The sequence below is a fragment of the Tachyglossus aculeatus genome, chromosome 11 (assembly GCF_015852505.1).
Source record: "Tachyglossus aculeatus isolate mTacAcu1 chromosome 11, mTacAcu1.pri, whole genome shotgun sequence".
NCBI lineage: Eukaryota > Metazoa > Chordata > Mammalia > Monotremata > Tachyglossidae > Tachyglossus > Tachyglossus aculeatus.
This window is the reverse complement of record NC_052076.1, coordinates 24,024,539-24,050,549: the sequence shown is the minus strand read 5'-3', so window position 1 is coordinate 24,050,549 and position 26,011 is coordinate 24,024,539. Positions and strand designations below refer to the sequence as shown.

Here is a 26,011-nt window from a genome sequence, read left to right as displayed (position 1 = left end):
GGTGTCAAAATCATCAGAACAAATAGAGTTAAAGCTATATTCATTCATTCAATCGTATTTATTGAGCCCTTACTGTGTGCAGAACACTGTACTAAGCACTTGGGAAGTCCAAGTCGGCAACGTATAGAGACAGTCCCTACCCAACAACGGGCTCACGGTCTAGAAGGGGGAGACAACAAAACAAAACATGTAGATGGGTGTCAAAATCGTCAGGACACATAGAATTAAAGCTATATTCATTCATTCAGTTGTATTTATTGAGCACTTACTGTGTGCAGTGCACTGTACTAAGCGCTTGGGAAGTCCAAGTCGGCAACAGATAGAGACGATCGCTACCCAACAACGGGCTCACAGTCTAGAAGGGGGAGACGGACAACAAAACAAAACATGGAGACGGGTGTCAAAATCGTCAGAAGAAGTAGAATTGCAGCTAGATGCACATCATTAATAAAATAAATAGAATAGTAAATATGGACAAGTAAAATAAATAGGGCAATAAATCTGTACAAATATATATACAGGTGCTGTGGGGAGGGAAAGGAGGTAGGGCCCGGGGGGATGGGGAGGAGGAGAGGAAAAGGGGGGCTCAGTGTGGGAATAATAATAATAATAATAATGATGGCATTTATTAAGTGCTTACTATGTGCAAAGCACTGTACTAAGCGCTGGGGAGGTTACAAGGTGATCAGGTTGTCCCGTGGGGGGTCTCACAGTCTTACAGATGCGGTAACTGAGGAAGGCAAGTGTGGTTAAAGCAAGCCATTGAAAGTAATAATAGTAATGATAATAATAAGATTTGCTAAGCCCTTACTGTGTGCCATTCATTCATTCATTCATTCAATCATATTTATTGAGCGCTTACTGTGCGCAGAGCACTGTACTAAGCGCTTGGGAAGTCCAAGTCGGCAACGTATACAGAGGGTCCCTCCCCAACAGTGGGCTCACAGGCTAGAAGGGGGAGACAGACAACAAAACAAAACACGGAGACAGGGGTCAAAATCGTCAGAACAAATAGAATTAAAGCTCGATGCACATCGTTAATAAAATAAATAGGATAGTAAATATGTACAAGGAAAATAAATAGGGTAATAAACCTGGACAAATATATATACAGGTGCTGTGGGGAGGGGAAGGAGGTAGGGTGGGGGGCATGAGAAGGCAGAGAGGAAAAAGCGGGGGGCGCACAGCAAGCGCTCAATAAATACTCTTGAACAGACGTTTATATCTGTCCTTTATTTATATTAATGTCTATTTTCCCCAGACTGTAAGCTTATTGTGGGCAGGGAATGTATCTGTTTATTGTTGTACTGTCCTCTCCCAAGTTCTCAGTCCTGTGCACTGCACACAGTAAGCGCTCAATAAATAATAATAATAATAATAATAATAATAATAATAATAATAATGGCTATTTGTTAAGCGCTTACTATGTGGAAAGCACTGTTCTAAGCGCTGGGGAGGTTTTAAGGTGATCAGGTGGTCCCACGGGGGGCTCACAGTCGTCATCCCCATTTTACAGATGAGGGAACTGAGGCCCAGAGAATAATAATAATGATGGTATTTGTTAAGCGCTTACTATGTGCAATGCACTGTTCTAAGCGCTGGGGAGGTTCCAAGGTGATCAGGTTGTCCCACGCGGGGCTCACAGTTTTAATCCCCATTTTACAGATGAGGGAACTGAGGCCCAGAGAATAATAATAATAATAATGATGATGGCATTTATTAAGCACTTACTATGTGCAATACACTGTTTTAAGTGCTGGGGAGGTTACAAGGAGATCAGGTTGTCCCACGCGGGGCTCACAGTCTTCATCCCCATTTTACAGATGAGGGAACTGAGGCCCAGAGAATAATAATAATAATAATAATAATAATTTCATTTATTAAGCGCTTACTATGTGCAATGCACTGTTCTAAGTGCTGGGGTGGTTACAAGCTTGTCCCACGCGGGGCTCACAGTCTTAATCCCCATTTTCCAGATGAGGGAACCGAGGCCCAGAGAAGTGAAGTTTCTTGCCCAAAGTCCCACAGCTGACAATTGGCGGAGCCGGGATTTGAACCCACGACCTCTGACTCCAAAGCCCGGGCTCTTTCCGCTGAGCCACGCTCCTTCTCTTTAATTGTCTGCTCTGTGGCCTGGGGCAAGCCACCCACCTTCTCTGTGCCTCAGTTCCATCATCCGGGTGGTGAGCCCACAGCAAGCTGCCTTATTAGGGACTGGGATGGGAAGTAGCTTGGCTTAGTGGCAAGTGATTTGAAGTGAAGTGACTTGCCCAAAGTCACCCAGCTGACAAGTAGCGGAGCCGGGATTTGAACCCATGACCTCTGACTCCAAAGCCCGGGCTCTTTCTACTGAGCCACGCTGCTTCTCTGACTGACTGACTGACTGAGGCCCAGAGGTTAGGTGACTTGGCCAAGGTCACACAGAAGAGCTGAGACCAGAAGACGGGTCCTCCAACTCCTAGTCCCGGGTTCCGGGTTCATTCATTCATTCATTCATTCAATCAGTCGTATTTATTGAGCGCTTACTGTGTGCAGAGCACTGTACTAAGCGCTTGGGAAGTCCAAGTTGGCAACAGATAGAGACGGTCCCTACCCACAATGGGCTCACAGTCTAAAAGGGGGAGACGGAGAACAAAACCAAACATACTAACAAAATAAAATAAATCATCATCAATCGTATTTATTGAGCGCTTCCTGTGTGCAGAGCACTGTACTAAGCGCTTGGGAAGTCCAAGTCGGCAACATCTAGAGACGGTCCCTACCCAACAGCGGGCTCACAGTCTAGAAGGGGGAGACGGACGACAAAACGAAACATATTAACAAAATCATGTCGAAGTTATCAAATCAAATCATAATCAAATCATAAACAAGTTGGCAAAATAATCTCTCCGCTCAGCCCCACAGCCTCCCTCACAGCTCGAGATTCATTCATTCATTCAATCGTATTTATTGAGCGCTTCCTGTGTGCAGAGCACCGGACTAAGCGCTTGGGAAGTCCAAGTCGGCAACATCTAGAGACGGTCCCTACCCAACAGCGGGCTCACAGTTCTAGAAGGGGGAGATGGACGACAAAACAAAGCATATTAACAAAATAATCACTCCAATCAGCCCCGCAGCCTCCCTCACACCTCAAGATTCATTCATTCATTCAATCGTCTTTATTGAGCGCTTACTGTTTGCAGAGCACTGGACTATGCGCTTGGGAAGTCCAAGTCCGCAACATCTAGAGACGGTCCCTACAACAGCGGGCTCACAGTCTAGAGGGGGGAGACGGACGACAAAACAAAGCATATTAACAAAATAATCTCTCTGCTCAGCCCCGCAGCCTCCCTCACACCTCAAGATTCATTCATTCATTCAGTCGTATTTATTGAGCACTTACTGTGTGCAGAGCACTGGACTAAGCGCCTGGGAAGTCCAAGTCGGCAACATCTAGAGACGGTCCCTACCCAACAGCGGGTTCACGGTCTAGAAGGGGGAGACAGACAACAAAACGAAATATATTAACAAAATCATCTCTCCGCTCAGTCCCGCAGCCTCCCTCACGCCTCGATTCATTCATTCATTCAATCGTATTTATTGAACACTTACTGTGTGCAGAGCACCGTACTAAGCGCTTGGGAAGTCCAAGTCAGCAACATCTAGAGAAGGTCCCTACCTAACAGCAGGCTCACAGGCTAGAAGGGGGAGACGGACAACAAAACAAAACATATTAACAAAATCATCTCTCCGCTCAGCCCCGCAGCCTCCCTCACACCTCGAGATTCATTCATTCATTCAGTCGTATTTATTGCGCACTTACTGTGTGCAGAGCACTGGACTAAGCACTTGGGAAGTCCAAGTTGGCAACTTCTAGAGACGGTCCCTACCCAACAGCGGGCTCACAGGCTAGAAGGGGGAGACGGACGACAAAACAAAGCATATTAACAAAATCAATCTGTCAATCAATCAATCATATGTATTGAGTGCTTACTGTGTGCAAAGCACTGTACTAAGCGCTTGGGAAGTACAAGTTGGCAACATAATCAAAGTTATCAAATCAAATCATAATCAAATCATAAACAAGTTGGCAAAATAATCTCTCCGCTCAGCCCCGCAGCCTCCCTCGCACCTCGAGATTCATTCATTCATTCAGTCGTATTTATTGAGCGCTTCCTGTGTGCAGAGCACTGTACTAAGCGCTTGGGAAGTCCAAGTCGGCAACATAGAGAGACGGTCCCTACCCAACAGTGGGCTCACAGTCTGAAGATGCTCCAGGGACTCACTCGGGTCAAGCTGCATCCCAGACCTGGCGTTGAAAGAAACGCAAAAAGTATCAACCCCCTGGGAAGGGGAGGGAGGAGTGTCAGCGAAAGTTTTTCCGCGTTTTTTCCAGCTGAATAAATCAAATAAAGCACTCAATAAATACGACAGCGAATGAATAGCGTGGAAGCGGGCAGGAAATCTAATAATAATAATAATGATGGTATTTGTTAAGCGCTTACTATGTGCAAAGGACTGTTCTAAGCACTGGGGAGGTTACAAGGTGATCAAGTTGTCCCCGGCCGGGGGGGGGGGGGGGGGCTCACAGTTTTAATCCCCATTTTACAGATGAGGGAACTGAGGCCCAGAGAAGTAAAGTGACTTGCCCAAAGTCACACAGGTGACAATTGGCGGAGCCGGGATTTGAACCCACGACCTCTGAATCCAAAGCCCGGGCTCTTTCCACTGAGTCACGCTGCTTCTAGCCTGTGAGCCCGCTGTTGGGGAGGGACCGTCTGTATATGTTGCTGACTTGGACTTCCCAAGCGCCTAGTCCAGTGCTCCGCACACCGTAAGCGCTCAATAAATACGATTGCATGAATGAATGAATGACCGTCTCGAGATGTTGCCAACTTGGACTTCCCAAGTGCCCAGTCCAGTGCTCCGCGCACGGTAAGCGCTCAATAAATACGATTGAATGAATGAATGAATGACCGTCTCAAGATGTTGCCGACTTGGACTTCCCAAGCGCCTAGTCCAGTGCTCCACGCACGGTAAGCGCTCAATAAATACGATTAAATGAATGAATGACCGTCTCGAGATGTTGCCGACTTGGACTTCCCAAGCGCCTAGTCCAGTGCTCCGCGCACGGTAAGCGCTCAATAAATACAATTGAATGTATGAATGACCGTCTCGAGATGTTGCCGACTTGGACTTCCCAAGCGCCTAGTCCAGTGCTCTGCGCACGGTAAGCGCTCAATAAATACGATTGAATGAATGAATGACCGTCTCGAGATGTTGCCGACTTGGACTTCCCAAGCGCCCAGTCCAGTGCTCCGCGCACGGTAAGCGCTCAATAAATACGATTGAATGAATGAATGACCGTCTCTAGATGTTGCCGACTTGGACTTCCCAAGTGCCTAGTCCAGTGCGCTGCACACGGTAAGCGCTCAATAAATAAGATTGAATGAATGAATGACCGTCTTGAGATGTTGCCGACTTGGACTTCCCAAGTGCCTAATCCAGTGCCCCGCGCACGGTAAGCGCTCAATAAATACGATTGATTGAATGAATGAATGACCGTCTCTAGATGTTGCCGACTTGGACTTCCCAAGCACCCAGTCCAGTGCTCCGCACATGGTAAGCGCTCAATAAATACGATAGAATGAATGAATGACCGTCTCTAGATGTTGCCAACTTGGACTTCCCAAGCGCCTAGTCCGGTGCCCCGCGCATGGTAAGCGCTCAATAAATATGGTTGAATGAATGAATGACCATCTCTAGATGTTGCCGACTTGGACTTCCCAAGCGCCTAGTCCAGTGCTCCGCGCATGGTAAGCGCTCAATAAATACGATTGAATGAATGAATGACCGTCTCGAGATGTTGCCGACTTGGACTTCCCAAGTGCCTAATCCAGTGCTCTGTGCACGGTAAGTGCTCAATAAATACGATTGAATGAATGAATGACCGTCTCTAGTTGTTGCCGACTTGGACTTCCCAAGCGCCTAGTCCAGTGCGCTGCACACGGTAAGCGCTCAATAAATAAGATTGAATGAATGAATGACCGTCTCTAGATGTTGCCGACTTGGACTTCCCAAGCGCCCAGTCCAGTGCTCCGCATACGCTAAGCGCTCAATAAATACAGTTGAATGAATGAATGACTGTCTCTAGATGTTGCCGACTTGGACTTCCCAAGCACCCAGTCCAGTGCCCCGCGCACGGTAAACGCTCAATAAATACGGTTGAATGAATGAATGACCGTCTCGAGATGTTGCCCACTTGGACTTCCCAAGCGCCCAGTCCAGTGCGCCGCACACGGTAAGCGCTCAATAAATACGATTGAATGAATGAATGACCGTCTCGAGATGTTGCCGACTTGGACTTCCCAAGCGCCTAGTCCAGTGCGCTGCACACTGTAAGCGCTCAATAAATAAGATTGAATGAATGAATGACCGTCTCTAGATTTTGCCGACTTGGACGTCCCAAGTGCCTAGTCCAGTGCTCCGCATACGCTAAGCGCTCAATAAATACAGTTGAATGAATGAATGACCGTCTCTAGATGTTGCCGACTTGGACTTCCCAAGCGCCCAGTCCAGTGCTCCGCGCACGGTAAGCGCTCAATAAATACGATTGAATGAATGAATGACCGTCTCGAGATGTTGCCGACTTGGACTTCCCAAGCGCCCAGTCCAGTGCTCCGTGCGCGGTAAGCGCTCAATAAATACGATCGAATGAATGAATGACCGTCTCTAGATGTTGCCGACTTGGACGTCCCAAGCGCCTAGTCCAGTGCTCCGCGCACAGTAAGCGCTCAATAAATACGATCGAATGAATGAACGACCGTCTCTAGATGTTGCCGACTTGGACTTCCCAAGCGCCCAGTCCAGTGCTCCGCGCGCGGTAAGCGCTCAATAAGTACGATTGAATGAGCGACTGCTCTCTCCCTCTCGGGCCCCAGGGGAATTTGAAGTTTGTCTTGGATGGGGACACGCCGCTGATCGAGAACAACCGGGTGGTGACGGCCATCGCCGACCTGCTGTCCACGCGGGCCGAGCTTTTGGAGAAGGCCCTCCTGTTCCGCACCGTGGCCACGGGCCGAGACGTCATCGATAAGCAGCACACGGAGCAGGAAGCCACCTATGGTCGAGACGCCTTCGCCAAGGTGAGCGCCCGGCCGGACGGTCCTGATTATTGAGCGCTTCCCGTGGGCAGAGCACCGGCCTGAGCCCTTCTAATAACGATGGCATTTGTTAATCAATCAATCAATCAATCAATCGTATTTAATCAATCAATCAATCAATCGTATTTATTGAGCGCTTACTATGTGCAGAGCACTGTACTAAGTGCTTGGGAAGTACAAATTGACAACACATAGAGACAGTCCCTACCCAACAGTGGGCTCACAGTCTAAAAGGGGGAGACAGAGAACAGAACCAAACATACCAACAAAATAAAATAAATAGAATAGATATGGACAGGAAAAGTAAATAAATAAATAGAGTAATAAATATGTACAACCATATATCCATATATACAGGTGCTGTGGGGAAGGGAAGGAGGTAAGATGGGGGGATGGAGAGGGGGACGAGGGGGAGAGGAAGGAAGGGGCTCAGTCTGGGAAGGCCTCCTGGAGGAGGTGAGCTCTCAGCAGGGCCTTGAAGGGAGGAAGAGAGCTAGCTGGGTGGAGGGAGCGCTTAAATTTGTTAAGCGCTTACTATGTGCAGAGCACTGTTCTCAGCGCTGGATACAAGGTGATCAAGTTGTCCCACATGGGGCTCACAGTCTTAATCCCCATTTTACAGATGAGGGAAGTGAGGCTCAGAGAAGTTAAGTGCCGAAGGTCACACGGCAGACATAATAATAATAATAATAATAATGATGGCATTTGTTAAGCGCTTACTATGTGCAAAGCACTGTTCTAAGCGCTGGGGAGGTTACAAGGTGATCAGGTCGCCCCTCGTGGGGCTCACAGATTTAATCCCCATTTTACAGATGAGGGAACTGAGGCCCGGAGAAGTTAGTGACTTGCCCAAAGTCACACAGCTGACAATTGGTGGAGCCGGGATTTGAACCCATGACCTCTGACTCCAAAGCCTGGGCTCTTTCCTACTGAGCCACGCTGCTTCCCTATCAGGTTGTCCCACGTGGGGCTCACAGTCTGAATCCCCATTTTACAGATGAGGTAACTGAGGCTCAGAGAAGTTAAGTGACTTGCCCAAGGTCACACAGCAGACACGTGGCAGGGCCGGGATTCGAACCCATGACCTCCGACTCCAAAGCCCGGGCTCTTCTCCACTGAGCCACGCTGCTCCTTTTAGACTCCTTTTAGTCCTTCTAGACTGTGAGCCCGCTGTCGGGTAGGGACCGTCTCTATATGTTGCCAGCCTGGACTTCTGAAGCGCTTAGTACAGTGCTCTGCACACAGTAAGTGCTCAATAAATACGATTGAATGAATTGGGAGAGCTACGAATGCCATTAACGCCTGTCTACTTGTTTGGTTTTGTTGTCTGTCTCCCCCTTCTAAACTGTGAGCCCACTGTTGGGTAGGGACCGTCTCTATATGTTGCCAGCCTGGACTTCCGAAGCGCTTAGTACAGTGCTCTGCACACCGTAAGTGCTCAATAAATACGATTGAATGAATTGGGAGAGCTACGGATGCCATTGTCGCCTGTCTACTTGTTTGGTTTTGTTGTCTGTCTCCCCCTTCTAGACTGTGAGCCCACTGTTGGGTAGGGACCGTCTCTATATGTTGCCAGCCTGGACTTCCGAAGCGCTTAGTACAGTGCTCTGCACACAGTAAGTGCTCAATAAATACGATTGAATGAATTGGGAGAGCTACGGATGCCATTAACGCCTGTCTACTTGTTTGGTTTTGTTGTCTGTCTCCCCCTTCTAAACTGTGAGCCCACTGTTGGGTAGGGACCGTCTCTATATGTTGCCAGCCTGGACTTCCGAAGCGCTTAGTACAGTGCTCTGCACACAGTAAGTGCTCAATAAATACGGTTGAATGAATTGGGAGAGCTACGGATGCCATTGTCGCCTGTCTACTTGTTTGGTTTTGTTGTCTGTCTTCCCCCTTCTAGACTGTGAGCCCACTGTAGGGTAGGGACCGTCTCTAGATGTTGCCAACTTGGACTTCCGAAGCGCTTAGTACAGTGCTGTGCACACAGTAAGCGCTCAATAAATACGATTGATTGAATTGGGAGAGCTACGGATGCCATTGACGCCTGTCTACTTGTTTGATTTTGTTGTCTGTCTCCCCCTTCTAGACTGTGAGCCCACTGTTGGGTAGGGACCGTCTCTATCTCTATCTTCTCTAGTGATAAGCATCGTGACTCAGTGGAAAAGAGCCCGGGCTTTGGAGTCAGAGGTCACGGGTTCAAATCCCGGCTCCGCCAACTGTCAGCCGGGTGACTTTGGGCGAGTCACTTCACTTCTCTGGGCCTCAGTTCCCTCATCTGGAAAATGGGGATTAAGACCGTGAGCTCCCCGTGGGACAACCTGATCACCTTGTAACCTCCCCAGTGCTTAGAACGGTGCTTTGCACATAGTAAGCGCTTAACAAATACCATCATTATTACTATTATTATTAAGATCGTGAGCACCGAGTGGGACAGGGACCGTGTCCAACCGGCCCCGAGAAGTGAAATGCACTGGAGAAGCAGCGCGGCTCAGTGGAAAGAGCCCGGGCTTTGGAGGCAGAGGTCACGGGTTCAAATCCCGGCTCCGCCAATTGTCAGCTGAGTGACTTTGGGCGAGTCACTTCACTTCTCTGGGCCTCAGTTCCCTCATCTGGAAAATGGGGATTAAGACCGTCAGCTCCCCATGGGACAACCTGATCACTTTGTAACCCCTCCCCCAGCACTTAGAACAGTGCTTGGCACATAGTAAGCGCTTAATAAATGCCATCATTATTATTATTATTACAGATGCCTTTGACACCTGTCTACTTGTTTGGTTTTGTTGTCTGTCTCCCCCTTTTAGACTGTGAGCCCGTTGTTGGGTAGGGACCGTCTCTATCTGTTGCCAATCTGTAATAATAATAATAATAATATTATTTGTTAAGCGAAGCAGCATGGCTCAGTGGAAAGAGCCCGGGCTTTGGAGTCAGAGGTCATGGGTTCAAATCCCAGCTCTCCCAACTGTCAGCTGTGTGACTTTCGGCAAGTTACTTCAGTTCTCTGGGCCTCAGTTCCCTCATCTGGAAAATGGGGATTAAGACCTTGAGCCCCCCGTGGGACAACCTGATCACCCTGTAACCTCCCCAGCGCTTAGAACAGTGCTTTGCACGTAGTAAGCGCTTAATAAATGCCATCATCATTATTATTATTGTTATACCATCGTCATTATTTTTACTAGGCACTTGGGAGAGTACAGTGTGGTAGAATTTGTAGACATTATCCCTGCCTACAAAGAGCTTGCAGGCCGTAAAAAATGGTTTAATTGTTACTATTCTACATTGGAAGCAGGGTGGGGCTGAACTCTGTCTGATCTTAAAATAACGTTGGTATTTGTTAAGCGCTTACTATGTGCCAAGCACTCTTCTAAGCGCTGGGGGAGATACCAGGTCTTCAGGTTGTCCCACATGGGGCTCCTTGTCTGAATCCCCATTGTCCAGATAATAATAATAATAACAATAATAATAATAATAATGGCATTTATTAAGCGCTTACTATGTGCCAAGCACTGTTCTAAGTGCTGGGGGAGATACCAGGTCATCAGGTTGTCCCACGTGGGGCTCCTTGTCTGAATCCCCGTTGTCCAGATAATAATAATAATAATGATGGCATTTATTAAGCACTTACTATGTGCAAAGCACTGTTCTAAGTGCTGTGGAGGTTCCAAGGTGATAATAATAATAATAATAATAATAATAATAATAATAATGGCATTTATTAAGCACCTACTATGTGCAAAGCACTCTTCTAAGCGCTGCGGGAGATGCCAGGTCATCAGGTTGTCCCACGTGGAGCTCCTTGTCTGAATCCCCGTTGTCCAGATAATAATAATAATAACAATAATAATAATAATAATAATGGCATTTATTAAGCGCTTACTATGTGCCAAGCACTGTTCTAAGCGCTGGGGGAGATACCAGGTCATCAGGTTGTCCCACGTGGGGCTCCTTGTCTGAATCCCCGTTGTCCAGATAATAATAATAATAATGATGGCATTTATTAAGCACTTACTATGTGCAAAGCACTGTTCTAAGTGCTGTGGAGGCTCCAAGGTGATAATAATAATAATAATAATGATAATAATAATAATAATAATAATGGCATTTATTAAGCACTTACTATGTGCCAAGCACTCTTCTAAGCGCTGGGGGAGATACCAGGTCATCAGGTTGTCCCACGTGGGGCTCCTTGTCTGAATCCCCGTTGTCCAGGTAATAGTAATAATAATAATAATGGCATTTATTAAGCACTTACTATGTGCAAATCACTGCTATAAGTGCTGTGGAGGTTCCAAGGTGATAATAATAATAATAATAATAATAATAATAATAATAATAATGGCATTTGTTAAGCGCTTACTATGTGCAAAGCACTGTTCTAAGCACTGGGGGAGGTACCATGTCATCAGGTTGTCCCACGTGGGGCTCCTTGTCTGAATCCCTGTTGTCCAGATAATAATAATAATAACAATAATAATAATAATAATAATAATAGCATTTATTCAGCACTTACTATGTGCAAAGCACTGTTCTAAGTGCTGTAGAGGTTCCAATGTGATAATAATAATAATGGCATTTATTAAGCGCTTACTATGTGCCAAGCACTGTTCTAAGCTCTGGGGGAGATGCCAGGTCATCAGGTTGTCCCACGTGGGGCTCCTTGTTTGAATCCCCGTTGTCCAGATAATAATAATAATAATAATAATAATAATAATAATGATAATAATGGCATTTATTAAGCGCTTACTATGTGCAAAGCACTGTTCTAAGCGCTGCAGAGGTTCCAAGGTGATAATAATAATAATAATGGCATTTGTTAGGCGCTTACTATGTGCAAAGCACTCTTCTAAGCGCTGGGGGAGATACCAGTTCATCAGGTTGTCCCACGTGGGGCTCCTTGTCTGAATCCCCGTTGTCCAGATAATAATAATAATAATAATAATAATAATAATAATAATAATAATAATGGCATTTATTAAGCACTTACTATGTGCAAAGCACTGTTCTAAGCAATGCGGAGGTTCCAAGGTGATAATAATAATAATAATAATGATGGCATTTGTTAAGTGCTTACTATGTGCAAAGCACTCTTCTAAGTGCTGGGGGAGATACCAGGTCATCAGGTTGTCCCACGTGGGGCTCCTTGTCTGAATCCCCGTTGTCCAGATAATAGTAATAATAATGGCATTTATTAAGCACTTACTATGTGCAAAGCACTGTTCTAAGCGCTGCGGAGGTTCCAAGGTGATAATAATAATAATAATGGCATTTGTTAGGCGCTTACTATGTGCAAAGCACTCTTCTAAGCGCTGGGGGAGATACCAGTTCATCAGGTTGTCCCACGTGGGGTTCCTTGTCTGAATCCCCGTTGTCCAGATAATAATAATAATAATAATAATAATAATAATAATAATAATAATGGCATTTATTAAGCACTTACTATGTGCAAAGCACTGTTCTAAGCAATGCGGAGGTTCCAAGGTGATAATAATAATAATAATAATGATGGCATTTGTTAAGTGCTTACTATGTGCAAAGCACTCTTCTAAGTGCTGGGGGAGATACCAGGTCATCAGGTTGTCCCACGTGGGGCTCCTTGTCTGAATCCCCGTTGTCCAGATAATAGTAATAATAATGGCATTTATTAAGCACTTACTATGTGCAAAGCACTGTTCTAAGCGCTGTGGAGGTTCCAAGGTGATAATAATAATAATAATAATAATAATGGCATTTATTAAGCGCTTACTCTGTGCAAAGCACTGTTTTCAGCACTGGGGAGGTTACAAGGTGATCAGATTGTCCCACGGGGGGCTCCCGGTCTTCATCCCCATTTTCCAGATGAGGTCACTGAGGCCCAGAGAAGTGATGTGACTTGCCCAAAGTCACCCAGCTGACAGTTGGCGGAGCCGGGATTTGAACCCACGACCTCGGACTCCAGAGCCCGGGCTCTTTCCACTGAGCCACGCTAAATCCCCAAACCCATCCTTTATTTTAAATCATCCGTCGTCATCGCCCGTGACCACCTTAGGCCCCAAGCCTAACCGAGGGCCCGAGAAAGGGTGGGGAGGTCGAGGGGAAGGAAAGTTCAAATAAACGCACACAGTAAGTGCTCAATAAGTACGATTGAATGAATGAATGAATGAATGAATGAATGAATGAATGAACGTCCCGAGCAATTGTACGATGTCCATGGAGTGGTCGACTCTGGAGAAAGTCCAGAGGGATTGGGTGGGTCTTGGGAAAACCTAGAAGAAAAGGCAGAGTTGTTTGTTTTTTTAAATAATGGCATTTATAATAATTTATAAATTTATAATAATGCCCCTTCCTTCCTCTCCCCCTCGTCCCCCCCTCCATCCCTCCATCTTACCTCCTTCCCTTCCCCACAGCACCTGTATATATGGATATATATATACATATATATGGATATATATACATATATATATACGTGGCTCAATGGAAAGAGCCCGGGCTTTGGAGTCAGAGGTCATGGGTTCGTATCCCGGCTCCGCCACGTGTCTGCTGTGTGACCTTGGGCAAGTCACTTAACTTCTCTGAGCCTAAAGTTACCTCATCTGTAAAATGGGGATCAAGACTGTGAACCCCACATGGGACAACCTGATCACTTTGTATCCCCCCCAGCGCTTAGAACGGTGCTTTGCACATAGTAAGCGCTTAACAAATGCCAACATTATTATATATGTTTGTATAGATTTATTGCTCTATATATTTATTTTACCTGTACATATCTATTCTATTTATTTTATTCTGTTAGTATGTTTGGTTTTGTTTTCTTTCTCCCCCTTCTAGACTGTGAGCCCACTGTTGGGTGGGGACCGTCTCTATATGTTGCCAACTTGTACTTCCCAAGCGCTTAGTACAGTGCTCTGCACACCCTCATCCCCCTCTCCACCCCCCCATCTTACCTCCTTCCCTTCCCCACAGCACCTGTATATATGTATATATGTTTGTACAGATTTATTACTCTATTTATTTTACCTGTACATATCTATTCTATTTATTTTATTCTGTTAGTATGTTTGGTTTTGTTTTCTTTCTCCCCCCTTTTAGACTGTGAGCCCACTGTTGGGTAGGGACTAATGTAATGTAATAATGGCATTTGTTAAGCGCTTACTATGTGCAAAGCACTGGTCTCTATATGTTGCCAACTTGTACTTCCCAAGCGCTTAGTCCAGTGCTCTGCACACAGTAAGCGCTCAATAAATACGATTGATTGATTGATTCTAAGCGCTGCGGGGGGTACAAGGTGATCAGGCTGTCCCACGTGGGGCTCCCAGTCTTCATCCCCATTTTACAGATGAGGGAACTGAGGCTCAGAGAAGTGAAGTGACTTGCCCAAGGTCACACAGCAGACGTGTGGCAGAGCCGGGATTCGAACCCATGACCTCTGACTCCCAAGCCCGGGCTCTTTCCACTGAGCCACACTGCTTCTCTAGAGATACCAGGTCATCAGGTTGTCCCACGTGGGGCTCTATACTGTCTCTAGATGGTGCCAACTTGGACTTCCCAAGCGCTTAGTCCAGTGCTCTGCACACAGTAAGCGCTCAATAAATACGATTGATTGATTGATTGATTGATTAAGCGCTTACTATGTGCAAAGCACTGTTCTAAGCGCCGAGCACTGTTCTAAGTTTGATAGTCGTGGATTTCTCCACCGCGGGGGAATAGTCGTGACTTCAGTCGATCCATCGCTCAACGATATTTATCGATCAAGTGGTCCCACAGGGGGCTCACAGTCTTCATCCCCATTTTACAGATGAGGGAACTGAGGCCCGGAGAAGTGAAGTGACTCGCCCCAAGTCACCCCGCTGACAACTGGCTGGCACTGTACTAAGCACGAGGCACCTGCCTTTCCCAGCTCTGTAGGGAGGCGTCCTACATCAGATGGGGCAACTGAGGCCCGAGAATAGTAATAATAATAATGATGTTGGCATTTATTAAGCGCTTACTATGTGCAGAGCACTGTTCTAAGCGCTGGGGGGGGATACAGGCGGATCAAGTTGTCCCGCGTGGGGCTCCCAGTCTTCATCCCCATTTGACAGATGAGGGAACTGAGGCCCAGGGAATAGTAATAATAATAATAATGATGTTGGCATTTATTAAGCGCTTACTATGTGCAGAGCACTGTTCTAAGCGCTGGGGGGGATACAGGCGGATCAAGTTGTCCTGCGTGGGGCTCCCAGTCTTCATCCCCATTTGACAGATGAGGGAACTGAGGCCCAGGGAATAGTAATAATAATAATGATGTTGGCATTTGTTAAGCGCTTACTATGTGCAGAGCACTGTTCTAAGCGCTGGAGGGGATACGGGCGGATCAGGTTGTCCCGCGTGGGGCTCCCAGTCTTCATCCCCATTTGACAGATGAGGGAACTGAGGCCCCGAGAATAATAATAATAATGATGATGTTGGCATTTGTTAAGCGCTTACTATGTGCAGAGCACTGTTCTAAGCGCTGGAGGGGATACGGACTGATCAAGTTGTCCCGCGTGGGGCTCCCAGTCTTCATCCCCATTTGACAGATGAGGGAACTGAGGCCCAGAGAATAGTAATAATAATGATGATGTTGGCATTTGTTAAGCGCTTACTATGTGCAGAGCACTGTTCTAAGCGCTGGAGGGGATACGGACTGATCAAGTTGTCCCGCGTGGGGCTCCCAGTCTTCATCCCCATTTGACAGATGAGGGAACTGAGGCCCAGAGAATAGTAATAATAATGATGATGTTGGCATTTGTTAAGCGCTTACTATGTGCAGAGCACTGTTCTAAGCGCTGGAGGGGATACGGACTGATCAAGTTGTCCCGCGTGGGGCTCACAGTCTTCATCCCCATTTGACAGATGAGGGAACTGAGGCCCAGGGAAGTGAAATGCACTGGAGAAGCAGCGCGGCTCAGTGGAAAGAGCCCGGGCTTTGGAGGCAGAGGTCACGGGTTCAAATCCCGGCTCTGCCACTCATCAGCTGGGTGACTTCGGGCAAGTCACTTCACTTCTCTGGGCCTCAGTTCCCTCATCTGGAAAATGGGGATGAAGGCTGTGAGGGAGGCGGGGATCCGCCCCAAACTGGCGGTCTAGAGACCACACACACACACACACACACACACACACACACACACACGGCGAGGGGACGACGGGCAGAACTTCACTTCTCTGGGCCTCAGTTCCCTCATCTGTGTAAAATGGGGATTGAGAATTTATTACTCCATTTACTCATTCTACTTGTACATATTCTACTGATTTTATTTTGTTAATATGTTTTGTTATTATTATCATTACTTAACCGTGGACGACGGGCAGAACTTCACTTCTCTGGGCCTCAGTTCCCTCATCTGTGTAAAATGGGGATTGAGAATTTATTACTCCATTTACTCATTCTACTTGTACATATTCTATTGATTTTATTTTGTTAATGTGTTTTGTTATTATTATCATTACTTAACCGTGGACGACGGGCAGAACTTCACTTCTCTGGGCCTCAGTTCCCTCATCTGTGTAAAATGGGGATTGAGAATTTATTACTCCTTTTACTCATTCTACTTGTACATATTCTATTGATTTTATTTTGTTAATATGTTTTGTTATTATTATCATTACTTAACCGTGGACGACAGGCAGAACTTCACTACTCTGGGCCTCAGTTCCCTCAACTGTGTAAAATGGGGATTGAGAATTTATTACTCCTTTTACTCATTCTACTTGTACATATTCTATTGATTTTATTTTGTTAATATGTTTCGTTATTATTATCATTACTTAACCGTGGACGACGGGCAGAACTTCACTTCTCTGGGCCTCAGTTCCCTCATCTGTGTAAAATGGGGATTGAGAATTTATTACTCCATTTACTCATTCTACTTGTACATATTCTATTGATTTTATTTTGTTAATATGTTTCGTTATTATTATCATTACTTAACCGTGGACGACGGGCAGAACTTCACTTCTCTGGGCCTCAGTTCCCTCATCTGTGTAAAATGGGGATTGAGAATTTATTACTCCATTTACTCATTCTACTTGTACATATTCTATTGATTTTATTTTGTTAATATGTTTCGTTATTATTATCATTACTTAACCGTGGACGACGGGCAGAACTTCACTTCTCTGGGCCTCAGTTCCCTCATCTGTGTAAAATGGGGATTGAGAATTTATTACTCCATTTACTTATTTTACTTGTACATATGCTATCGATTTTATTTTGTTCATATGTTTTGTTATTATTATCATCACTTAACTTCTCTGAGCCTCAGTTCTCTCATCTGTAAAATGGGGATTAAGGCTGTGAGCCCTCCCGTGGGACAACCTGATCACCTTGTAACCTCCCCAGCGCTTAGAACAGTGCTTTGCACGTAGTAAGCGCTTAATAAATGCCATTATTATTATTCTCTGGGCCTCAGTTCCCTCATCTGGAAAATGGGGATGAAGACTGTGAGCACCACATGGGACAACCTGATCACCTTGTAAATTCCCCAGCGCTTAGAACAGTGCTCTGCACATAGTAAGCGCTTAATAAATGCCATTATTGCTATTATTATAATTATTAATATTATTATTATTATTATTAAATGACTTGACCAAGGTCACCCAGCAGACATCAATCAATCAATCGTATTGTACTTCCCAAGCGCTTAGTCCAGTGCTCTGCACACAGTAAGCGCTCAATAAATACGATTGATTGATTGATTGATTGATTGATTAAGCGCTTACTGTGTTCAGAGCACTGTACTAAGCGCTTGGGAAGTCCAAGTCGGCAACATCTAGAGACGGTCCCTACCCAACCGCGGGCTCACGGTCTAGAAGGGGGAGACAGACAACAAAACAAAACATATTAACAAAATAAAATAAATATGTACAAATAAAATAGAGTAATAAATATGTACAAATATATATACAGGTGCTATGGGGAGGGGAAGGAGGTAAGGGGGGGATTCATTCAATCATATTTATTGAGCGCTTACTGTGTGCAGAGCACTGTACTGAGCGCTTGGGAAGTCCAAGTCGGCAACATCTAGAGACGGTCCCTACCCAACAGCGGGCTCACGGTCGAGAAGGGGGAGAGACCTGCGGCGGAGTCGGAATTGGAACCCACGACCTCTGACTCCTCCTCCTCCTCATCGTCATCAATAGTATTTATTGAGCACTTACTGTGTGCAGAGCACTGTACTGAGCGCTTGGGAAGTCCAAGTCGGCAACATCTAGAGACGGTCCCTACCCAACAGCGGGCTCACGGTCGAGAAGGGGGAGAGACCTGTGGCGGAGTCGGGATTGGAACCCACGACCTCCTCCTCCTCCTCATCGTCATCGATCGTATTTATTGAGCGCTTACTGTGTGCAGAGCACTGTACTGAGCGCTTGGGAAGTCCAAGTCGGCAACATCTAGAGACGGTCCCTACCCAACAGCAGGCTCACGGTCGAGAAGGGGGAGAGACCTGTGGCGGAGTCGGGATTGGAACCCACGACCTCCTCCTCCTCCTCATCGTCATCAATCGTATTTATTGAGCGCTTACTGTGTGCAGAGCACTGTACTAAGCGCCTGGGAAGTCCAAGTCGGCAACATCTAGAGACGGTCCCTACCCAACAGCGGGCTCACGGTCGAGAAGGGGGAGAGACCTGTGGCGGAGTCGGGATTGGAACCCACGACCTCCTCCTCCTCCTCATCGTCATCGATCGTATTTATTGAGCGCTTATTGTGTGCAGAGCACTGGACTGAGCGCTTGGGAAGTCCAAGTCGGCAACATCTAGAGACGGTCAATCAATCAATCAATCGTATTTATTGAGCGCTTACTATGTGCAGAGCACTGGACTAAGCGCTTGGGAAGTACAAATTGGTAACATAGACATAGACATAGACTCGCAAGGCCGGGCGCTTCCCACTGAGCCGCTCTGCTTGTCTTCTCCACCTCGCAGGCTATCTATGAGCGCCTCTTCTGCTGGATCGTCACCTGCATCAACGACGTCATCGAGGTGAAGGATTACGACAGCAGCGTCCGCGGGAAAAACACCGTCATCGGGGTCCTGGATATCTACGGCTTCGAGATCTTCGACAACAACAGGTGAGGCGGGAGACACGGGGATCTACCCCGTCAGTCAGTCAATCGGATTTACTGAGCGCTTACTGTGGGCAGAGCACCGGACTAAGCGCTTAGTACAGTCACTCATTCATTCAATCGTATTTGTTGAGCGCTTACTGTGTGCAGAGCACCGGACTAAGTGCTTAGTACATTCATTCAATCGTATTTGTTGAGCGCTGACTGGTAGACTGCTCCCTTTTAGAGTGTGAGCCCACTGTTGGGTAGGGACTGTCTCTATGTGTTGCCAGTTTGTACTTCCCAAGCGCTTAGTACAGTGCTCTGCACATAGTAAGTGCTCAATAAATACGATTGATTGATTGATTGATTGATTGTGTGCAGAGCACTGGACTAAGTGCTTAGTACATTCACTCATTCATTCAATTGTATTGGTTGAGCGCTTACTGTGTGCAGAGCACCGGACTAAGCTCTTAGTACATTCATTCAGTTGTATTTGTTGAGCACTGACTGTGTGCAGAGCACTGGACTAAGTGCTTAGTACATTCATTCAATCGTATTTGTTGAGCGCTGACTGTGTGCAGAGCACCGGACTAAGCGCTTAGTACATTCACTCATTCATTCAATTGTATTTGTTGAGCGCTTACTGTGTGCAGAGCACCGGACTAAGCGCTTAGTACATTCATTCAGTCATATTTGTTGAGCGCTTACTGTGTGCAGAGCACCGGACTAAACGTGCAGTACATTCATTCATTCATTCAATCGTATTTATTGAGTGCTTACTGTGTGCAGAGCACCGGACTAAGCGCTTAGTACATTCATTCAGTTGTATTTGTTGAGCACTGACTGTGTGCAGAGCACCGGACTAAGTGCTTAGTACATTCATTCAATCGTATTTGTTGAGCACTGACTGTGTGCAGAGCACCGGACTAAGCGCTTAGTACATTCATTCAGTTGTATTTGTTGAGCGCTGACTGTGTGCAGAGCACCGGACTAAGTGCTTAGTACATTCATTCAATCGTATTTGTTGAGCACTGACTGTGTGCAGAGCACCGGACTAAGCGCTTAGTACATTCATTCAGTTGTATTTGTTGAGCACTGACTGTGTGCAGAGCACCGGACTAAGTGCTTAGTACATTCATTCAATCGTATTTGTTGAGCGCTGACTGTGTGCAGAGCACCGGACTAAGCGCTTAGTACATTCATTCAGTCATTCAGTTGTATTTGTTGAGCACTGACTGTGTGCAGAGCACCGGACTAAGTGCTTAGTACATTCATTCAATCATATTTGTTGAGCACTGACTGTGTGCAGAGCACCGGACTAAGCGCTTAGTACATTCACTCATTCATTCAATTGTATTTGTTGAGCGCTTACTGTGTGCAGAGCACCGGACTAAGCGCTTAGTACATTCATTCAATCGTATTTGTTGAGCGCTTACTGTGTGCAGAGCACTGGACTAAGTGCTTAGTACATTCATTCAATCATATTTGTTGAGTGCTTACTGTGTGCAGAGCACTGGACTAAGCGCTTAGTACATTCACTCATTCATTCAGTTGTATTTGTTGAGCGCTTACTGTGTGCAGAGCACCGGACTTAGCGCTTAGTACATTCATTCAGTTGTATTTGTTGAGCAATGACTGTGTGCAGAGCACTGGACTAAGTGCTTAGTACATTCATTGAGCCGTATTTGTTGAGCGCTTACTGTGTGCAGAGCACCGGACTAAGCGCTTAGTACATTCATTCATTCATTCAATCGTATTTATTGAGTGCTTACTGTGTGCAGAGCACTGGACTAAGTGCTTAGTACATTCATTCAATCATATTTGTTGAGCGCTGACTGTGTGCAGAGCACCGGACTAAGCACTTAGTACCTTCACTCAGTCATTCAATCGTATTTGTTGAGCGCTGACTGTGTGCAGAGCACTGGACTAAGCGCTTAGTACGTTCACTCATTCATTCAGTCATATTTGTTGAGCGCTTACTGTGTGCAGAGCACCGGACTAGGTGCTTAGTACATTCACTCATTCATTCAGTCGTATTTGTTGAGCAATGACTGTGTGCAGAGCACCGGACTAAGCGCTTAGTACATTCATTCATTCATTCCATCGTATTTGTTGAGCGCTTACTGTGTGCAGAGCACCGGACTAAGCGCTTAGTACATTCACTCCTTCATTCAGTCGTATTTGTTGAGCAATGACTGTGTGCAGAGCACTGGACTAAGCACTTAGTACATTCATTCATTCATTCCATCGTATTTGTTGAGCGCTTACTGTGTGCAGAGCACCGGACTAAGCGCTTAGTACATTCACTCATTCATTTAATCGTATTTGTTGAGCGCTTACTGTGTGCAGAGCACCGGACTAAGTGCTCAGTACATTCATTCAATCATATTTGTTGAGTGCTTACTGTGTGCAGAGCACTGGACTAAGCGCTTAGTTCATTCATTCATTCAATCGTATCTGTTGAGCACTGACTGTGTGCGGAGCACTGGACTAAGCGCTTGGGAAGTCCAAGTCGGCAACATCTAGAGACGGGCCCTACCCGACAACGGGCTCACGGTCTAGAAGCGGGAGACAGACAACAAATCAATCAATCGTATTAATTGAGCGCTTACTGTGTGCAGAGCACCGGACTAAGCGCTTAGTACATTCACTCATTCATTCAATCGTATTTGTTGAGCGCTGACTGTGTGCAGAGCACCGGACTAAGCACTTAGTACATTCATTCAATTATATTTGTTGAGCGCTTACTGTGTTCAGAGCACTGGACTAAGCGTTTAGTACATTCACTCATTCATTCAATCGTATTTGTTGAGCGCTGACTGTGTGCAGAGCTCCGGACTAAGCGCTTAGTACATTCATTCAATCATATTTGTTGAGTGCTTACTGTGTGCAGAGCACTGGACTAAGCGCTTAGTACATTCATTCAGTCATTCAGTTGTATTTGTTGAGCGTTGACTGTGTGCAGAGCACCGGACTAAGTGCTTAGTACATTCATTCAATCGTATTTGTTGAGTGCTGACTGTGTGCAGAGCACCGGACTAAGCGCTTAGTACATTCATTCATTCATTCATTCAATCGTATTTGTTGAGCGCTGACTGTGTGCGGAGCACTGGACTAAGCGCTTGGGAAGTCCAAGTCGGCAACATCTAGAGACGGTCCCTACCCAACAGCGGGCTCACAGCCTAGAAGGGGGAGACAGGCAACAAATCAATCAATCGTATTTATTGAGCGCTTACTGTGTGCAGAGCACCGGACTAAGCGCTTAGTACATTCATTCATTCATTCAATCGTATTTATTGAGCGCTTACTGTGTGCAGAGCACTGGACTAAGCGCTTGGGAAGTCCAAATGGGCAACATCTAGAGACGGTCCCTACCCGACAGCGGGCTCACGGTCTAGAAGGGGGAGAGTTCATCCCTTCATTCCCTCGGTCCTATTGAACGAGCGCTTAGCACTGCACGAACCGCTTGTCGGGGGACACCAGGAGATCAACAGACATATTCGCCGCCCAAGACACGGGCCGACAGCTGTGTGACTTTGGGCAAGTCACTTCACTTCTCTGGGCCTCAGTTCCCTCATCTGTCAAATGGGGATGAAGGCTGCGAGCCCCCCGTGGGACAACCTGATCACCTTGTATCCCCCCAGCGCTTAGAACAGTTCCTTGCACATAGTAAGAGCTTAATAAATGCCATCATTATTATTAGTAAGTGCCATCATTATTGGAGAAGCAGCGTGGCTCAGTGGAAAGAGCCCGGGCTTTGCAGTCAGAGGTCATGGGTTCAAATCCCGGCTCCGCCGCTTGTCAGCTGGGTGACTTTGGGCAAGTCACTTCACTTCTCTGGGCCTCAGTTCCCTCATCTGGAAAATGGGGATGAAGACTGTGAGCCCCCACGTGGGACAGCCTGATCACCTTGTAACCTCCCAGCGCTTAGAACAGTGCTTTGTACATAGGAAGCGCTTAATAAATGCCGTTATTATTATTATTATTATTATTATTATTATTAAGTGCCATCATTATTGGAGAAGCAGTGTGGCTCAGCGGAAAGAGCATGGGCTTTGGAGTCAGGGGTCATGGGTTCGAATCCCAACTCTGCCACTTGTCAGCTGTCTGACTTTGGGCAAGTCACTTGACTTCTCTGGGCCTCAGTTCCCTCATCTGTAAAATGGGGATGAAGACTGTGAGCCCCCCATGGGACAACCTGATCTGCTTGGAACCTCCCCAGCGCTTAGAACAGTGCTTTTCCCCCTTCTAGGCTGTGAGCCCGCTGTTGGGTAGGGACCGTCTCTATCTGTTGCCGACTTGGACTTCCCAAGCGCTTAGCACAGTGCTCTGCACACAGTAAGCACTCAATAAATATGATTGAATGTTGTCTCCCCCTTCTAGACTGTGAGCCCACTGTTGGGTAGGGACCGTTTCTAGATGTTGCCAACTTGGACTTCCCAATCGCTTAGTCCAGTGCTCTGCACACAGTAAGCACTCAATAAATACGATTGATTGATTGATTGAATGAATGAATGACTGTAAAATGGGGATGAAGACTGTGAGCCCCCCCGTGGGACAACATGCTCACCTTGTAACCTCCCCAGTGCTTAGAATGGTGCTTTGCACATAGTAAGCGCTTAATAAATGCCATTATTATTATTATTATTATTATTATTATTATTATTATTAGAGGGGCGAAGGGACCAACCGTGTTTCTCTTCCCCTCTGCAGTTTCGAGCAGTTCTGCATCAACTACTGCAACGAGAAGCTGCAGCAGCTCTTCATCCAGTTGGTGCTGAAGCAGGAACAGGAGGAATATCAGCGGGAAGGGATTCCTTGGAAGCATGTGAGCCGGTGCCCGGGGAGGGAGGCGGGAAAACGGCCTCGCCTCGTCAACCCCGAATCCCGATCTTTCCCTCCAAAATCAATCAATCAATCAATTGTATTTAATCAATCAATCAATCAATGTGTCCCAAAAGGGGGAACTCCGCAGCTCCAAGATTCATTCATTCCTTCAATCGTATTTATTGAGCGCTTACTGTGTGCAGAGCACTGGACTAAGCGCTTGGGAAGTCCAAGTCCGCCACATCTAGAGACGGTTCCTACCCGACAACGGGCTCACGGTCTAGAAGGGGGAGACGGACAGGAAAACCAAACATGGAGACGGGTGTCAAAGTCGTCAGAACAAATAGAATTAAAGCTAGATTCATTCATTCATTTGTATTTATTGAGCGCTTACTGTGTGCAGAGCACTGGACTAAGCGCTTGGGAAGTCCAAGTCGGCAACATCTAGAGGCGGTCCCTACCCAACAGCGGGCTCACAGTCTAGAAGGGGGAGACAGACGACAAAACAAAACATGGAGATGGGTGTCAAAATAGTCAGAACAAATAGAATTAAGGCTATATTCATTCATTCCATCGTATTTATTGAGCGCTTACTGTGTGCAGAGCACTGGACTACGCGCTTGGGAAGTCCAAGTCGGCCACATCTAGAGACGGTCCCTACCCGACAACGGGCTCACGGTCTAGAAGCGGGAGATGGACAGGAAAACAAAACATGGAGACGGGTGTCAAAATCGTCAGAACAAATAGAATTAAAGTTATATTCATTCATTCATATTTATTGAGCACTTACTGTGTGCAGAGCACTGGACTAAGCGCTTGGGAAGTCCAAGTCGGCAACATCTAGAGGCGGTCCCTACCCAACAACGAGCTCACAGTCTAGAAGGGGGAGACGGACAGGAAAACAAAACATGAAGACAGGTGTCAAAATTGTCAGAACAAATAGAATTAAAGCTATATTCATTCATTCCATCGTATTTATTGAGCGCTTACTGTGTGCAGAGCACTGTACTAAGCGCTTGGGAAGTCCAAGTAGGCAACATCTAGAGACGGTCCCTACCCGACAACGGGCTCACGGTCTAGAAGGGGGAGATGGACAGGAAAACAAAACATGGAGACGGGTGTCAAAATCATCAGAACAAATAGAATTAAGGCTATATTCATTCATTCCATCGTATTTATTGAGCCCTTACTGTGTGCAGAGCACTGGACTAAGCGCTTGGGAAGTCCAAGTTGGCAACAACCAGACACAGGCCCTATCCAACAGCGGGCTCACCGTCTAGAAGGGGGAGACGGACAGGAAAACAAAACACGGAGACAGGTGTCAAAATCGTCAGAACAAGTACAATTAAAGCTATATTCATTCATTCATTTGTATTTATTGAGCGCTTACTGTGTGCAGAGCACTGGACTAAGCGCTTGGGAAGTCCAAGTTGGCAACATCTAGAGACGGTCCCTACCCGACAGTGGGCTCACAGTCTAGAAGGGGGAGACGGACGACCAAACAAAACATATTAACACAATAAAATAAATAGAATAGTCAGGGAGCGTGTGTTCGTTCGTCTGTTCGGTCGTATTTCTTGAGCACTTACTGTGTGCAGAGCACCGGGCTGAGCGCTTGGGAGAGGACGACAGGACGATGAACAGACTCATTCCCTGCCCTCAACGAGCTTACGGTCTAGACTGTGAGCCCGTTGTTGGGTAGGGACTGTCTCTATATGCTGCCAACTTGTACTTCCCAAGCGCTTAGTACAGTGCTCTGCACACAGTAAGCGCTCAATAAATACGATTGATTGATAGAGGGGGAGGCAGTAATAGAAATGGACACAAAGTGGTGTGGGGCTGGGACGGAGGGATGAATTAAGGGAGGAAACCAGGACAACCCAGAAGGGAGTGGGAGAAGAGGGAAGGAAGGCCTCTTGGAGGAGGTGGGCTTTCAATAATAATAATAATAATAATAATAATAATGATCAATCAATCAATTGTATTTATTGAGCGCTTACTGTG

General features: G+C 46.3%; 1 protein-coding gene across 1 annotated transcript in view; it reads left to right on the top strand.

Moving 5' to 3' along the window:
* The window catches only part of MYO1D (myosin ID), a 350,574-nt gene that overhangs the window by 98,161 nt on the left and 226,402 nt on the right, over positions 1 to 26,011 (top strand). The window contains 3 exon segments of the mRNA XM_038754744.1: positions 6,921 to 7,124; positions 19,059 to 19,204; positions 23,894 to 24,008. Of these exon segments, the coding sequence (XP_038610672.1) occupies positions 6,921 to 7,124; positions 19,059 to 19,204; positions 23,894 to 24,008 (465 nt within the window).